At 40.0% G+C, this 17,838-nt stretch overlaps 1 protein-coding gene across 2 annotated transcripts; it reads left to right on the top strand.

Annotated features, from left to right (window-relative positions):
• Window positions 1-1,072: 1,072 nt before the first annotated feature.
• WSB1 (WD repeat and SOCS box containing 1) lies at window positions 1,073-17,552 on the top strand. Of its 2 annotated transcripts, XM_059047881.2 has the most exons (9): window positions 1,073-1,444; window positions 8,536-8,704; window positions 9,536-9,804; window positions 11,315-11,446; window positions 12,759-12,859; window positions 15,144-15,316; window positions 15,824-15,937; window positions 16,741-16,848; window positions 17,121-17,552. In XM_059047881.2, exons 1-9 carry the CDS (start codon window positions 1,405-1,407, stop codon window positions 17,278-17,280), a joined length of 1,266 nt encoding a protein of 421 aa, XP_058903864.1. In that variant the 5' UTR covers window positions 1,073-1,404; the 3' UTR covers window positions 17,281-17,552. The 2 variants fall into 2 exon arrangements, with proteins under 2 accessions (XP_058903864.1, XP_066878263.1); XM_067022162.1 differs by lacking the exons at window positions 15,144-15,316; window positions 15,824-15,937; window positions 16,741-16,848; window positions 17,121-17,552 and adding an exon at window positions 13,763-14,862.
• Window positions 17,553-17,838: the final 286 nt, after the last annotated feature.

The following is a 17,838-nucleotide window of genomic DNA, read 5'->3' as shown; positions in this document are numbered from 1 at the left end:
GGATGATTTCTTGTACCTGGTATTAAACATCTCACCATTGGAAGAATTATCCTTATGCAAAGTAAAAGATGAAGTAGCCATGCCTAGGTGCTGTCACTTGAGATCTCTCAAGAGTTTGGCTATGCAACTCCTCTCCCATCAGCATCTGCTGCATATTTGAAATTCCCAGCCTGTAGTCCTCCTTTGGAACTAGGTTTAGAGTCCACGGAAGAGCCAATTAAAATGCAAATATGTCATCTGTATACGGGAACCAACTTGGCTTCTGGCAGACACTGAAACGTTTATCAGCTCTGTTGTGTGAACGGTTAGCTGCCTCCCAGAGGCCTAGACCTTGGGCGCAGGAAGGGCTGCTTCTCAGCAGACACGGTGGGGTCTGCCTTGGCCAGTGGCAGGGACACTGCTGACCGCCAGCCTCGCTGCAGCCCCGAGGCAGGCCCAGCTGCAGGAAGCAGCCAGGACAAAGACAGCCCCGGGAAGTCTCATAGTGGGGTGGGACGCCATCATGCCCGGGTCTCCCTGTTCCTGAATTCGGGTCACCTCGGCCCTTCCGAAAACCGGCTGGCTCTCGTCAGAACGTTCGCGGCCGGACGTGTGGGTGCATAGCGATGTTCACTGTCTTCTCATTGTTTTCATCACTGCAACCTCCAGTTCCCCAGCACATGAGGGCCGGGGAGGTGGCCAAACCGAGTTAAAACCTGAAACGTCTTTTTTGTTCTTTACAGTTCAGTCAGTTTAAATTCCATGCAATCTTTACGCTGTGAGCTAATATGTATTATACAATTCTGTGTTTGCCTTTTCAAAGGCTCTTCAACTTACAAACACCATGCTGGGCTCCCGGCCGGGAAAATGAGACAGAATTAAAAAGCACAGTCGGTAAATTCCAACCCAGCGTTTGGGGCTGGACTGGGGCTGCAGCCTCCCCTTCCTCCTCCGCCCCTGCGCTCTTCCGGATCCCCCTTCGCGTCCCCAGGACAACGCCCGCGCGAACCCGGAAGGAAGGCGGGGCGCCGAGCCGAGGCCGTCACGTCCCGAACGTCGGGAGGCTGGCCATCGCTCTGTGACGTCACGAGGCACCGCCCCCGCTGCCCTGCTATCCCCCGCGGCACGCGCCATTTTGTCTCCAGTGTCTCGTTTGCAGTCGGTTGTGAGGAAGGAGGCGTCTTGGTCCGTAGGGGTGAGGAAGGGAACAGCATCTATTGTCTGTGTTTGACTCCGTAGTTTGGTCCGAGGCCTCCCGGAGCTTTCCCGGGGCAGTCGGCAGAAGCCGCCGCGACCGCCCCGCCCCTCCCCTCCGTCCCCGGGACCGGGAGGGACCCAGCCCGCGTCACGCCCCTCGGCGCTCGCCTTTCCCTTCTCTGTCGTTGCGTCCGCATCGCGCCCCCGGAATCAGACGGTGCCCCATAGATGGCCAGCTTTCCCCCGAGGGTCAACGAGAAAGAGATCGGTGAGGAATGGGACGATGGGTGAGGGTTGCTGGTGAGCGCGCGGGGGCTGCGGAGAGGCAGAGGCTCGGGAGGAAGCGTCTCTGAGTCTGAGGAAGAACAGTGAGCCGGGGCCAAGCCCTGGAGCGAATAGAAAGGAAGCGGCCCTGCGAGTAGGTGTCGCCGAGGGTAAATGGGATCTGCATTGATGCGGCGCCTGCTGTGCGCCTGGCACGGAGGCAGGCGGTTCGCGGATATTAGAGGCAAAGAGAACCTGGGCGCCGAGTGGCGAGGGTTGTAATGATTGTGTGGCCGGAGATGGACACGCTTCCCCGGGGACCACCCTCCCACCCCCAGTTTTCTCATCGGAGGTCCGCGCAGGGCTATTCTTCCGGATTTCTTCTGGCTAAGGGGCTGGGGCGTCGAGTGGGCAGGGGAGGGCTGGGCAAGTCTCCAGGACTCTTAAAAAAGTTTCCGGTGGGGAAAAGTAAACTTGTGTGATCTGAGCTGTTATGAAAGGATGGGTCTTCGTGTATACCAACAATTATAAGGAGAAATGCAGCCGAAGAAGTGCCATCAGCCTGGAAAAAGCAGTATTTTTAAAACTGGCATGGCGTTAAGAAAGGCAGCGGCTCTGGGGAGGAGACTCAGTTATCTCTCACTCAGAGGAGCAGGGAGGAGCAGGGTGGTTGGGTGGAGTGACCGGAGAAAAGCTGATCTACAGAAGAGCAGACTCTTGAAAAGTCTGTCTAGAAACTGGCTTAGTGGCCAGCCCTGCCAAGCAGAAGACAGGCCAATAGATGTTGAAGGTCCTGCGTCAGGACCTACCCACTGACTCAGTAGAAAGCACCTCACATTATTTAAATCCTCTCTCAAGGTACTATAACTGGAACAACTTTGGGGCGAGTTGCGGGTGCTGTGCATTGATCGCTATGCTTGTAAACCCTGAACTTATCAAGTGATGTTATACACCTTATTTAAATACATACAGTTCTTGGGACTTCCCTGGCGGAGCAGTGGTGAGGACTGGGCGCTTTCACTGTGGGTGCCCGGGTTGGATCCCTGGTCGGGGAACCTAAGGTCCCGCAAGCCGCGTGGCATGGACAAAAAAAAATATAGATAGGTAGGTAGATAGACAGTTTTTATTTAAAAAAAAAATAAAATAGATTTAGCATCTCCTCATACCTCCCCAGAGCCCAATACTGTGTGTTAATTAAATGAAAATTGGAGGTAGCTACTGAGCAGAGAGCCTTTGCATTTTCTTGTTCTTGAACTAAACGTGTGCCTTTATTGAGTCCTTGGAGGAGGTTTTCTAGAGAAAGGGAGAAGCTCTAGTATCCAAAAGGCCCTGTATCCTGTATGTGGGTGAATTTTTATACCTAGAGACAGCTATGAGTTAGAGTTCTGGACTTTTGTTCTCTTAGAGATAAGGTTGAATGGCAGGTTAGGAGGGGACTTTAACCCTGGTTTTAATGACTATTTTAAACATACAGTGAAAACAAAATTCATGTCCAATTTTTATTTTAACTGTGGAACATAAAACTCAAAAGTTCTTATGCTCAATTCAGTGCTATTTTTTTTCCTACTCACAGCAGTATTGCAGATGAGTGATCTGCCTTTCATTTATCTGTATTTTATTTCATCTTGATGAATCATTTTGAAAACTTTCCAATACTCTCTTCTAAGGGATGGATAGAGGTTCTTAGCATACCTGCATAAGGTAGAACCATGCACTAAATAGCTATTTTAATAAAAAAAATTTTTTTTGCATATTTGTCTGTTATTTCCTGGATATAATATAAAGTTACTATATAACTATATAAAGTTACTATATAGTATAAAGTTGCTATATTTAAAAGAACTTTGGCCTTTTGTAAGTTTTTTTTTAAACCCCAGGTTTTTGTTTCTTTGTTTCTTTTTTTAAAATATCATTTGAATACAAAGTTAAACACTAATATCTCTGCCTTGCTTTGTATCTATCAGTAAGGACTAACATTTTTTCTTGGGTATTAATTATAGCTGTTTGGTTTCTCAAGTAAGTACTGAAAGAGAAGGCAAGATTCCACGAATGATTAAAGAAGTCTCTGTGACAGGGAGTTATTGCCTAGAGCTAGTGCCCTCTTTCACAAGGTTCTGCCACAGATCCTCCCTTTCTAGTTATGAAATTGCAGGGAGGAATGTGAAGAAGGAGCTGAATCTGGTTTGCTTGGTTGAGCAGTGACTCAGATGATGTGTTACTACTGTGCGGATATTAATAATGTGGTGTTGTATCTAATGGCCAAGTTCCCATGGCAGGCAGCTTTTCCCTTATACAAGATCATTAAATCATAGTATCTTAGGATACTAACATTCAACAGTTACAGGTAGTATATAAAGGTTTAATTAAAATTTTTTCTTCATTATAAACCTTGTGCTAGTTTATAATAGTGTACCAATAAGTATTTAAATGAGTGTTTAAATTATTTGATTATAATGCAGTGATCATTTTATATGCCCGTTAACAAGCAAACACAAGGTAATTATTAGTTCAGTACTTGTTTGTATTTATTTGGCAGTATTTTTTTAGGGTGGCCCTATTTCTTGAAATATATATATATATATTCGAGAGTAGATTAGCTTATTATTTCATGGTATGTGTTATCTGAACCAGTTTTTTAGTTAATTTATTACCACCCTTTACACAAGAGGAGTTTTGTGATTGTGGTCAAGGTGAAAGAAGAAAAATACAGAGTGATCCTAGAATACGGATTTTTAAAAATGAGTCTTCTGTAGGAAAGTTAGTCTTGCTTATGCTTGCTAAAGGAGAAATGAGTTCTAGTCTAATTTACCAGATGTTTTTGAAGTTGAATGCAAGGGCCAGTCCTCTATTTTTTGAGATGGAAGTTATATAAGTATACTCATCTAGTTTAATCAGGGGCTTTCTCTTTTTAAGATAATGCTTGCATTTTTCAGTTGAATTTTAAAACTTGCTTCCCTTATTTGTGAACTTTGATTTTCTTTTTCTCCTAAAATTTGTGGATTTTAAAAGATAGATGTGGTTATAGAAACCCATGTTTTAAAAAAAAAAAAAGATTTAGGCATTGGTTGCAAATTCAGGGACCAGGCACATAAATGAAAGACTGTGGGCTTGGAGGAATATAGGGGACATGGGGCAGCAAGCCCTTTCAAAAATCATTTGTATGTGAGTATTTTTGTTTTTGTTTTGTTTTTTTTGGCTGCGCCGTGCGGCTTGTGGGATTCTAGTTCCCCAACCAGGGATTGAACCCGGGGCCTCGGTAGTGAAAGCCCAGAATCCCAGAATCCTAACCACTAGGCCACCAGGGAACTCCCTCATTTGTATATTTAAAAAATCATTCTACAGGCATAAGAGTGTCACCGGTTTGTGAATTTTGTATTAAAGTCATGTGATACAAGTGGGGCAGGGGTAGGTGGGGGGTTCTGCTTTGATTAAACCACACTTGAAGTATTATGTTTGGTTGAAAAAGTTCCACTTTTTTGAGGACCATTACTAACTGGAGTTTATTCAGAAAAGCATGAAGGTGTAGGTGGAGAATGGACTTGAAACCATGTAATGTAAGGGACGATTGAAAACTCACCAGATTTTATCCTGGTGAAAAGATTTAGTTGCTGATGTCGTGGCCGTCTTCTATTTATGAATATCATGTGAGAGCAGGATCAGGCTTATTCTTTTAGATCATACCCAGTACTGAGTGGGTGGAGTGTCACGGAGGAAGATTTTGAGTCATCAAAAGGAAATTTTCTGATAATTTCAGCTGTGCCAAAATAGATGCATATTTATATTTATGAATATCATAGGAAAACAGACTTCAGTTTTGCTTTGTTTTACTTTTTAAACCATAATCTCATTGTTAATGTATCAAAGAACTGGGCAAGTAAATATTTATTTATTTATTATTGTTTTAAATATTTATTTATTTTTATTTTATTTATTTGATTACACCAGGTCTTAGTTGCAGCAGGCAGGCTCCTTAGTTGCGGCTCGCCAGCTCCTTAGTTGTGGCATGCGAACTCTTAGTTGCCGCATGCGCGTGGGATCTAGTTCCCTGACCAAGGATCGAACCCTAGGAGCACAGAGTCTTATCCACTGTGCCACCGGGGAAGTCCCAAGGAAATATTTAAATCGCTTAAGAATGGGAGCTTAGGGCTTCCCTGGTGGCGCAGTGATTGAGAGTCCGCCTGCCAATGCAGGGGACACGGGCTCGTGCCCCCGTTCGGGAAGATCAGATCCCGCATGCCGCGGAGCAGCTAGGCCCCGTGACCTATGGCCACTGAGCCTGCGCGTCCGGAGCTGGTTCCGCAACGGGCGAGGCCACAACAGTGAGAGGCCCGCGTATCGCAAAAAAAAAAAAAAAAAAAAAAAAAAAAAAGAATGGGAGCTTATACATGTGCTTTCATATTCGTCCAATAAATATTTTCTGAGCCCCTGTCACATGCTAGGTGCTACACTCCCTGTTGGTGGAGCACACGTGGAGCCTGGAAGTGTCACTGAATGAATACATTTTTTGGGTTTGTGTATATATATCTGCTCTTGCAATAGGAGTATATGTGGTTCTCATTTGAACTACAGTACATAGAATATATTGATGTTTAGTTGTTGGAAACTTTAAGCCCAAAACATAAAAATAGACCATAGAGTTGAACACGCAACAGATCACAAAATAGATAATAGGGAAACTAAACTGAAGGTGACTTATAACTAAAAAGGAAGAGTAGCAAAATTTGAAATCAAGACAGACCCAAGACAGCAGTGGTGATAGACTGATTAAGATCCTTTCCCTGGTAGCGCAGTGGTTAAGAATCCACCTGCCAATGCAAGGGACACCGGTTCGAGCCCTGGTCCTGGAAGATCCCACATGCCGCGGAGAAACTAAGCCCGTGAGCCACAGCTACCAAGTCTGCTCTAGGGCCCACGAGCCACAACTACTGAAGCGCGCGCGCTAGAGCCTGTGCTCTGCAACAAGAGAAGCCACCACAAGGAGAAGCCCGCGCACTGCATCGAAGAGTAGCCCCTGCTTGCCGCAACTAGAGAAAGCCCATGCGCAGCAATGACGACCCAACGCAGCCACACACAAAACAAAAACAAAAACATCCTTTTCCAGTATTGAGGAAATAGCAGCTACGTTTGCATTTGCACATGTACAATAGGAATTTGTTGATTATCTTTGTTAAAGGAAGAAGAAAAATTCTCTGTACACTCATATGCCAGTTTAATTTTTTGATTTTATTTTAAAAGTAAATTTATTTATTATTTTTGGCTGCTACTGTTCGTTGCGGTGTGCGGGCTTCTTCATTGCGGTGGCTTCTGTTGTTGCGGAGCACAGGCTCTAGGCGCGCAGGCTTCAGTAGCTGTGGCTCGCAGGCTCTACAGCGCAGGCTCAGTAGTTGTGGCATGCAGGTTCAGTAGTTGTGGCTTGCAGGCTTAGTTGCTCCACGGCATGTGGGATCTTCCCAGGCCAGGGCTTGAACCTGTGTCCCCTGCATTGGCAGGTGGATTCCTAACCACTGCATCACCAGGGAAGTCCCAAATATGCCAGTTTTAGTTATGAATGCTAAGTTTAAGTCTGGCAACTAAATTTAAAATATATGAACTTGTTCTTTTTTTTTGTCCTAAAAACCAAAAGAATTACTTCCATTTTGGAGTCAGTTTGTGGCCCATTAGGAAGATGCTTGAGGACCACTATTTGAGAATCACAAATAACAATGCATTTTTTAAATTTGGTGGCACCGAGCAGCATGCGGGATGTTAGTTCCTCCACCAGCAATTGAACCCATGCCCCCTGCAGTGGAAGCACAGAGTCATAACCACTGGACCGCCAGGGAAGTCCCCAATACAGTGCATTTTAAAACACTGGTTGGGGAGGCTGGACTAAGTAACTTTAAGTTCCTTCTAGTTCTGAGGATTTTGTGGGGTTTGTGACTTGAAAAAGATAAGAATATTCATGTTTGACTTCATATTTTGACTAGACCGTTTTATAGTGCTTCCTTTTTTTTTTTTTTTTTTTAATTTAATTTATCGTCGGCTGTGTTGGGTCTTGGTTGCTGCTCACAGGCTTTCTCTAGTTGTGGCCAGCGGGGGCTACTCTTCGTTGGAGTGCGCTACTCTTCGTTGGAGTGCGCTACTCTTCGTTGGAGTGCGCAAGCTTCTAATTGCGATGACCTCTCCTGTTGCGGAGCACAGGCTCTAGGCCGCGCAGGCCTCAACAGTGTGGCACATGGGCTCAGTAGCCGTGGCTCGCGGGCTCTAGAGCACAGGCTCAGTAGTTGTGGTGCATGGGCTAAGTTGCTCCGCTGCATGTGGGAATCTTCCTGGACCAGGGATTGAACCCCTGTCCCCCCCATGACAGGCGGATTCTTAACCACTGTGCCACCAGGGAAGCCCCTATAGTGCTTCCTTTGAGTAATGATATAAAACTTTATTTTATAGTGGTTTATGGTTTTTGAAAGCTACAAACTTTTTGGAAGATACTTTTCCTGCAGAGCAACTTCAGTTTCTTGCATTTTATTTATTTATTTATTTGCGGTACGCGGGCCTCTCACTGTTGTGGCCTCTCCCGTTGCGGAGCACAGGCTCCGGACACGCAGGCTCAGCGGCCATGGCTCACGGGCCCAGCCGCTCTGCGGCATGTGGGATCTTCCCGGACTGGGACACGAACCCGTGTCCCCTGCATCGGCAGGCAGACTCTCAACCACTGCACCACCAGGGAAGCCCATCTTGCATTTTAAATGTTAGTAATTTGAGGAAAACATAAGGCAGTGCAAAAGTCAGGATTTCGGTAATTGCTAGCCCTGATTGATCATTACATTATTGTTATTTGACCAGTTTGGTTTTTTTTTAACTTTCTTAAAAAGCTCTTGATTTGGGAAATTTTAGGAAAATCACTTTATCAAAACTTAAAGATGTTTATTCTCATTACGGGGTCTTCACACCACACATCGCCGCTCAGAGGGTAGAATGCAGAACTCATTGTTCCTTGTCTACATAGAAAAAGGAAATACTTAGTGGAGCTGAGTGGATCCCAAAGTAATATGGATGCAGTCTCAAATTCATTGTTGGTTATATATGATATCCTTTTTTTTTTTTTTTTCCTTTTAGTGAGATCACGTACTATAGGTGAACTTTTAGCTCCTGCGGCTCCTTTTGACAAGAAATGTGGTCGTGAAAATTGGACTGTTGCTTTTGCTCCAGATGGTTCATACTTTGCTTGGTCACAAGGACATCGTGCAGTAAAGCTTGTTCCGTGGTCCCAGTGCCTTAAGAACTTGTAAGACTGTTTTCTTTTTTGTATCTATCTGTTTGTAGAATTTATTTTTTTCTCTGTGTGGAATAATAAGATTATTTTGATATTTAAGATTTTTCCTTTGAAGACTGTTGTAAATGCATTTTACTCATAAGCTGAATATATTTGTTGGAAAATTTGTGGGAAGAATTGTCTGGCCTTAATATATATTATAGAATACTTTCTCAGATACTTCAGTGTCTTTAAATTTTTCTTTTCCATATATCAAAAGGCAGGTTAATTGTGCCTTGGTAGTACAATTTCTAAAATGTATCTACTAAATTTAATCTTTCCCTGCTTTTGTGTTTAGTTCACCTTTATGGTTTTCGTCATTAATGTCCTTATTATGTATTACTTTGAGTCTAGAATGTATGGGAATTATGGGGTTTAAGATAGTTTTCTGGTGTCAGCTTCACAATATCTTAATGTTCTCAGAATTTTTTGTTTTTGTTTTTTGCTTGTTTATACTTTTGGGTTAATTAAAGGAGTCCTAATTGAGATAGGATTTCTATATCAATGAGGATATATTAAAACAAATTTGAAAATTTGAAATGAATAAATTATAAATTGCTTTATTGTTGAACTTTTTCTCAGACACTGAGGATTTCTTTTAGTCTGAATTTATTTGGTCATGCCCATGTAGCTTGTAGCAACTTTTCCTCTTCCCATCTATAAGGATTCTTGTTGTTATTCAGCATCACTATAATAATATTGAAGTTATTTTAACAAACACTTATCATTATCATTATTTAGTATTCACACGAGTCCAGAGTAAATAATAACTAGATTTCAATCTGACCTTTTTTTTCTACCCAGTCTCTTGCATGGCACCAAGAATATCACCAATTCAAGCAGTTTAAGGTTGTCAAGACAAAACAGTGATGGTGGTCAAAAAAATAAGCCTCGTGAACATATTATAGACTGTGGCGATATAGTCTGGAGTCTTGCTTTTGGATCTTCAGTTCCAGAAAAACAGAGTCGCTGTGTAAACATAGAATGGCATCGATTCAGATTTGGACAAGATCAGCTACTCCTTGCCACAGGGTTAAACAATGGGCGTATCAAAATATGGGATGTATATACAGGTATGGAGTCATAGTTTTGAAAGCAAACCTAATTATCTTATGATGCAAGCATAGCTCATAGGCACTGGAGGAATACATAATTTGAGGATTTTAACTCACAGAGAAGCAAGAATTGATGCTATGAATGTATCTTTATATTTGGCCTAAATATCATCTTCAGCTCATAGTTTTAATTTAGGAAAATAGAGTTCATATTGCTTGATCACTCTTCAGAGAATATTATAGTAGGAAGGGCATGTCTAAGGAATGTTTAGTTAATTATCACTTATAAACTGGTAATTTAGTTTATGACTCAAATTGCAAGGTGTTTTCTTATATACTTTTTCAATGATTGATAGCTTAGAGGCTTTCAAGGTAAATCTGGTTTTCAACAATCATTATCTAACCTCTGGAAAGTTTTAATGACGTTTTATCTAAAGTTTAACCAGATAGGTTGAGAAGTTAAAGTCTTTGGGCAATTAAAAGTAAATGTGGGGGCTTCCCTGGTGGCGCAGTGGTTGAGAATCTGCCTGCCGATGCAGGGGACAAGGGTTCGTGCCCTGGTCCAGGAAGATCCCATATGCCGTGGAGCGGCTGGGCCCGTGAGCCATGGCCACTGAGCCTGTGTGTCTGGAGCCTATGCTCCGCAATGGGAGAGGCCCACGTACCACCAAAAAAAAAAAAAAAAGTAAATGTGTTGTGGGAATTCGCTGGCGGTCCAGTGGTTAGGACTGCAGGGGACATGGGTTCAATCCCCGGTCAGGAAACTAAGATCCCGCAAACCATGCAGCACAGCCAAAATAAAATAAAATAAATTTTAAAAAAGTAAATGTGTTGTTCACTACCTAAAATAGTTTCTGGCTGATTGTATGTACTCCAAAATTTAAAAGATTTTTTTAAAATGAGCATTAAAACTATGTACATTAGAATACAGCAAGTGATACTAACACTGAGTGGGGATAATGAATCAGTAAATTTGATTGAATTCTGGGAAAACATTTAAGGTAAGCACATTGCTTTTCATAGAAAAATAAAACTATAATATTAGATGAATAAAGTACCTTTTTTATTGAGATTATGTTTAAAAATTTAGGCTGTTATAGGATAACATGTATCTTTGGGGGAGTTTGACAGTCCATTCGTAGTCTAGGCCAAGTAAAAGAAAAGGAAAATTTTGATTTTGTATTTTAAAATCATACTATACAGAGATTTTTAAATGATGTAGATTTTCTTGATATTAAATTGACTTGATCCAGGAGTTTGTTCACATTTCAGGAATTCCCTTTTAATTTTTCTAATTTAGGCTTTGGTACCTTGGAAATAATCCATTTTAAAACAATGTAAATAGTGAATCTTTAAAGATAATAGTAAAGGCACTAGTAAATAAGTCATTTTACACTTGGTAAAACTAAGGAGGTACCCAGATATTTCTTTTTTTTTTTTTTAATGGTGATCTCAACCCTATTTTTTTAATATGGAAGCTGATTAAAATTATTAACATTGTCTCTTTCCCGCCTTCCACTGCATTTAGGAAAACTCCTCCTTAACTTGGTAGATCATACTGAAGTGGTCAGAGATTTAACTTTTGCTCCAGATGGGAGTTTGATCCTGGTGTCAGCTTCAAGAGACAAAACTCTGAGAGTGTGGGACCTGAAAGATGATGGTATGTCTTCCTTTCTAGGCTGTGGAAAAGAATTAGTTTCTGGATATTACTACTGAGAGGTATTACGAACACTTGGGGCATTTGACATTAAAAGTGACATGATCAAAGTTTCCTTTTCTCTGCTTAGTCCTTTGGTCCCTTTCCCTGTACAGATCAAACAAAACCATAAATGTGACCCAGAATAGGAGCCAGCAGTTACTCTAAGTAAACAATCTGATATTACTCAGGAACTAACTACACATATCTGTATCAACTATTTGAGGACAAAATCTGGATCAGTCTTACAGTTTTATTTGAACTGGTCTGTGTTTTATTTCCTTTATATTGGGGAGGATTATTAATTTCCTTCATTTGCTTAGTGAAGATTTAAGTAGATCTTGACCTAACAAAAGATATAACTTAGTAATTAATAAAATGTAAATTCAAACATGATTTATACACCAGAATTTATAGGATGTAAAGACTAATCATAATAATAAGTTGGATAGTTTTAAGTAAGAATTATAAAAAGTAAGAGATTTGCCCTCCAATATAGTAAAAGGAATATCAGTGTCAAGTTTTAGCTTTTTCGGAAACATTGATAATTGTGATCCTTTTACAAAGTTTTGGAGAGTCTACCTTGTTTGAGAAGACCTGAGATGAGCATCTCTTCCCCCTTCTTAGCCTCTGATGAAAGAGTTTACAGTTTTAACTAAAACCATATATTTAATTAAGATCTGCTAGTGCTCTACCAGCCTCAAGCTGGAAGTTGACAGGCTTGTTTGGGGAAATATAGCTTAAATTGAATGTAGTAGAAAACAAACCCCTCAGATTTGGAGACTTGTTTCAGCTTATGGGTAATAACCATTGCCTGATAGAATGATACACTAATACTATTACCAAACTATGTGGCACCTCTTCTGCATTTATCAATTCTCTGATTGCTCAGCTATTGAGGGGTGAAGGGATCCCAATAGTTAAAACATTTGAAAATTAAATTTTATTTTCTTTTGCATATCATATGGAACTTGCTCTCTCAACACACTTTCAGTTGTAAATCAGCCGACCTTTTCTTAAAGGGCCAGATGGTGAATATTTTACACCTGTGGACCATGCTATCTCTGCAGTAGTTACTCCACTCTACTGTCAAAACAATGGGCATGCTTGTGTTCCAGTAAAACTTAGGTACAAAAATAAGCAACTGTTGTATATTGCCAACCCCTGTAATAGATTAATCACTGCCTCCGCAGAAGTTTGTGATTCTGCCATTTTTGAAATGCTGCTTATTTGAAGTAGATTCTAGGGTTAACCCAGGTATTTTCCTTTTGTTCAGGAAACATGATGAAAGTATTGAGGGGCCATCAGAACTGGGTGTACAGCTGTGTATTCTCTCCTGACTCTTCTATGCTGTGTTCAGTGGGAGCCAGTAAAGCAGTATGTGTCAAAGTTCTTGTATACTTACTGTGAATTGGATTATAATAATGTGTGCATAATCATTTTAAATCTAAGTAACCTATTAAGTCTGTGCTCGGTGTCTTGAATATCTTAAATGTGTTATTTCATGATGGGGGAGAATTTGCATGAGGGAAATTAAATAAGTATAGTTATTGATTGTAAAGTGAGAAATTGGATTGTTTTAGTTAGAGATGATATTCATAAAATGAGGGGTATGTCAATTTTATTTTTTTTCTAAGATCTAGGAGAGTTTATGTGCTATAGAAGAGATCTAGTCCAAATGTTAAGACATTCCCTTGCTAATTATTTTCTTCTCTGCTGTTCTATTTTTTTTTTTTTTTTTTTGGTCCAGTTTGCTGTTTAAAAAGTTTTAAGTCCCAGCTGGTCCTGGACATTTAACTGAAAAACAGTAACTTAAAAATCTAATAAGAATAAAAATAATAATCATGTGTGTCCTGGAGTAAATTTCATCTAGATTTGATATGATCTGTCTTGCATAGCATACCTGTAGACAGATTAATTATAAAGTGACTCTTAAGAGGGTTGTGCTTATTGATGAACCCTCTTTTAGTTAGTTATCTACCAGCTCTGAGTTATTATAGTTAAAGAGATCTTATTAGCTTCAGGTGTTTATGAAAATGATTGAAGTCCAAATACATGTGATGATCACAATACACTATGAATTAATGGGGGGGGGGTGGGAGGCTGGTTAAAATGCATTTTATTTAGCCAAGAAGTATGTTAAAATGATAGTTGCAAATGTTGGCAGTTTAGAAAAAAATATTCAGTTCTTTAAAAATCATAAGAAGAGCAAAGCTAGATGTTGACATTGCGATTTTAGGCTGTGTGTTTTCCATATGCTTCTTGCTTTCCCTGTCACAGGTGGTGGCAGCAATATTGGTGTGATTGAGGTTATGCTGGCACCACTCGCACACAGGCGCACAATGGTGTTAGCTGGGCAGAAAGAGTGGCATCTCTGGCTACCGGGCTGGGGGCGACCTTTACCATAGGATGAAGTAACCTTGCATTCGGCTGCAAGGTGTACTGTACGTACACAGGTGCTGGTCGATGTCCACTTTCTGCTTTTCTTTCTTTCTTTTTTTCTTTTTAAAAATAATTTTCCCCACAGTGAAACCAACTGACTCCTCCGATGTAATTGATCTTCCAGTCTGGTGGAATTGGGAGTCTAACATGTGAAACCAATTTAATGTAATGTAGTTGGCTTTCAAATGGTTTCTCTGTGCTATTTTTTGGAATTCTTTGAGATACTAGAGATACCTTAAGTCTTTGATCCAATTTAAAATTTGTATTTATTTTTCTTTGGAAATAATATATTGTGTCTGTGCAGAAAAACGTAGCAAAAAGGATTGCTTTACTCCAAGAGGAGGAGAGTTTGTCTTATTAGGATTGTAATAAACCTCCAAGCTCACGTTTAATATAATAGATTGAAGTAAACATTAGAATCCTGTTTAGAGCTATTCTGCACAGTACAACTACTGATCTTTAGAATCTAAAACTATGTGTGAACTTGTACTAAAGTAATTTAAATGTTTTCTACTTAAAATGACTAATGATTGTGGTTGGTTTGGGAAAAATAAGATTGGCAAATCTTGATTCACAGAAATGTTGTTAATTGTATTATTTTCGTAAATTAGCATTTTCATTTTGTAATGTGGTTTAACATCCTTGTTGTTTGCCAAAGAAATTTCATTTGGCTGTGAAAAATTCTCTTTGCTTGCAGTATCTGTTTCTCTTCCTAGGCTCACGTTGGTGACCCAAGCCTATTGTAAACAAGTGATTATCTCAAAGGGAGATGCCAATGGAGTAACAATTTGTTAACCTTATATTTTCTGTCTGTATATTTTTTAAAAATTTGGTAGTTTCTGGAAAAAAAAAAAAGAAGGGGGTTTGTAGTACTTAACCCTATTTATTTCTGTATATTTTAGTTAATTAGTTTTTGGAATAAATGGATGTCAGTATAACTTTGTGGTTAAATTGCATTGCCTTTTTTGTGTTTAGGCTTATTTTTAAATTAACATTTAACAGAAACATTTGAAATAGAATTTGCATGTTTACTTTAATTAACTTAAAAACTGATTTTAATCTTTGACTATGACACTGAGCATATTCTTTCATAATTATTCACAATTTATAATGTTTAATTTAATGTAATCTTAATTAAATTTAGCAGTTTTAGTTTAAGATGTGCCATTTTGTCCTCTGCATGTCTGAATGAAGCTATAACATTTGCCTTTTTTTGCAGGTGTTCCTTTGGAATATGGATAAATATACCATGATACAGAAACTAGAAGGACATCACCATGATGTTGTAGCTTGTGACTTTTCTCCTGATGGAGCATTACTGGCTACGGCATCTTATGATACTCGAGTTTATATCTGGGATCCACACACTGGAGACATTCTGATGGAATTTGGGTGGGTACAGCATGATTTATTTTAGTCTGTAATTCATCTCTACTATCAGTATAGCTTTTAAGAAGTCATGGGGATGATTAGAATCATTAACATGTGAAATCTAAAGTTACAGTCTGTCATAATTTAAAATTTCGGTATCATTTAGGCCCTTTAATAATGCATCTAAATTCTACAAATAAATTTGACTTTCTTGATACAGATCTTATTATCGTTACTTAACAGTACATGACTCTGTAGAAGTGGTAATTATATTTAGAGTTTCGTGTTGGGGAAACATAGTTAAAACTAAAGTTGGACTTAGTATTAAACCACTCTGTAAGAAGGAGATTAGTAATTAGGTTTAATCGCTTCATTTAAAGTAGATAGACTAGCTCTGCTCAGTCTTCTCAGTTGTGTTTGTTAAGGCCACTTTAAACATTATTCCAAAGACTGATGTACTTTGTACCTGGGTAGTTTTGTTTCTTGAAGTGACTCTCATTTCCACTGAAAACATGTCTTTGACCTCAGGCACCTGTTTCCCCCACCCACTCCAATATTTGCTGGAGGAGCAAATGACCGATGGGTACGATCTGTCTCGTTTAGTCATGACGGACTGCATGTTGCAAGCCTTGCTGATGATAAGTAAGTGTGTGAATTACAGCTTGAACTATTTATTATTGTAAAGATTTCCTTTCATTCTTCTACTTAATAAAAAACATTCTTAAGGATGAAAAATATGGCCTTTCTGCAGTTTGGGTTTTAATGGCCCTTTTTCTAGACAAGACCTTGGGAGATGCTGATGTGTCTTAAAGAATATTGGCCTGAACAGTATTTATGTAAACTAAAGATAATGCGTGCCTTTCCCTGTGTTCTTTGTTTGTTAACTGGTTTAGGCAAACTGGGTGCATTTTTAATTAGCTTTTTAGCTCAGCTGACAGATTTTCTTAGTAATATCTTATAAAGGTTGAAACAGAAGGACATTTTCAAAGTGAAATAAATGATTAAAACAGAGTCATTTGTATCCACTGAAACTGAGACTATAAAGATGAAATGTCACATGAGTGAGATGTGCTGCTTATTAGTAAGGAGAAACTAGATGTAGCCATTCCATTTTCTCATACTTTTATCAATGTGCGTGGATATAGCATTAAGCAATTTGGTCACATCAGTTCAGAAAGTGGCTCATTACCATCTTTCTAGAATGTTAGCAAACATATGGGGAGAGTTCTTTATTTGCCAGCAGTCATTGTTTTCTTATTTGTTCAGCTAGTTTCTGACTATCAGTTGTCTGCTCTTCCTAGACACACACAGAGAGAGAGAGAGAGAGAGAGAGAGAGAGAGAGAGAGAGAGAGAGAGAGAGAGAGAGAGAGAGAGTTTTGTGACTTTTAAAAGTTGCTTTTACCTACTAGATAATCAATCACTGTACGATTTATTTCCTTTCCAGAATGGTGAGGTTCTGGAGAATTGATGAGGATTATCCAGTGCAAGTTGCACCTTTGAGCAATGGTCTTTGTTGTGCCTTTTCTACTGATGGCAGTGTTTTAGCTGCTGGGTAAGTGATTTTTCTGTTTTCTTTTAAGAGGCAATTTAAGGTGGCTTTTAGTCAAAGCAGCCTGTATTTTATTGTCAGTAAATCTTCCATAAGGGCTGTTTATAATATTACTTTGTCATAGAGGGAGATCACTGGGCAGGTCTCCTTAATTAGGTTTTAACGTGCAGTTTGTGGCTCTAATTCACAGCCTCGGTGGTAGTTGTTTGAGCTGTGGGATGATGAAATACATGGATTTGTGTGACTGAGCTTGTGATTTGTTTGTTTCTGTTTAGGACACATGATGGAAGTGTGTATTTTTGGGCCACTCCAAGGCAAGTCCCTAGCCTTCAACATTTATGTCGCATGTCAATCCGGAGAGTGATGCCCACCCAAGAAGTCCAGGAGCTGCCGATTCCTTCCAAAGTTTTAGAGTTCCTCTCCTACCGTGTTTAGAGGATGCTGTCTTCCCTAGTATTAGGGACTGACAACACACTTTACACAAACCTCAAGCTTTACTGACTTCAAGGTTTAGGAGATTTATTTAATTTGATACATTCTTGTATTGCATTTTGATCAGTTGAGCTTTTAAAATATTATTTATAGACTTAGGAGAAATATTTCTGAACATATGAAATGTAAATTTTTTTCTAAAATGTAACTGTGAAAACATATACATAAATGTATATATTTCGATATAAGCTGCTGCGTGTTGAATGGACCCTTTTGCTTTTCTGATTTTTTTTTTTTTTTTTTTTTTTTTTTTGCGGTATGCGGGCCTCTCAGTGTTGTGGCCTCTCCCGTTGCAGAGCGCAGGCTCCGGACGCACAGGCCCAGCGGCCATGGCTCACGGGCTCAGTCGCTCCGCGGCATGTGGGATCTTCCCGGACCAGGGCACGAACCCGTGTCTCCTGCATCGGCAGGCGGATTCTCAACCACTGCGCCACCAGGGAAGCCCTGCTTTTCTGATTTTTAGTTCCAACATGTATATATTGCTTCAGTAGAGCCACAATA

This window comes from Kogia breviceps, chromosome 19 (genome assembly GCF_026419965.1).
Source record: "Kogia breviceps isolate mKogBre1 chromosome 19, mKogBre1 haplotype 1, whole genome shotgun sequence".
NCBI lineage: Eukaryota > Metazoa > Chordata > Mammalia > Artiodactyla > Physeteridae > Kogia > Kogia breviceps.
Note: the sequence above shows the minus strand (reverse complement) of the source record. Positions and strands in the feature narration are given on the sequence as shown.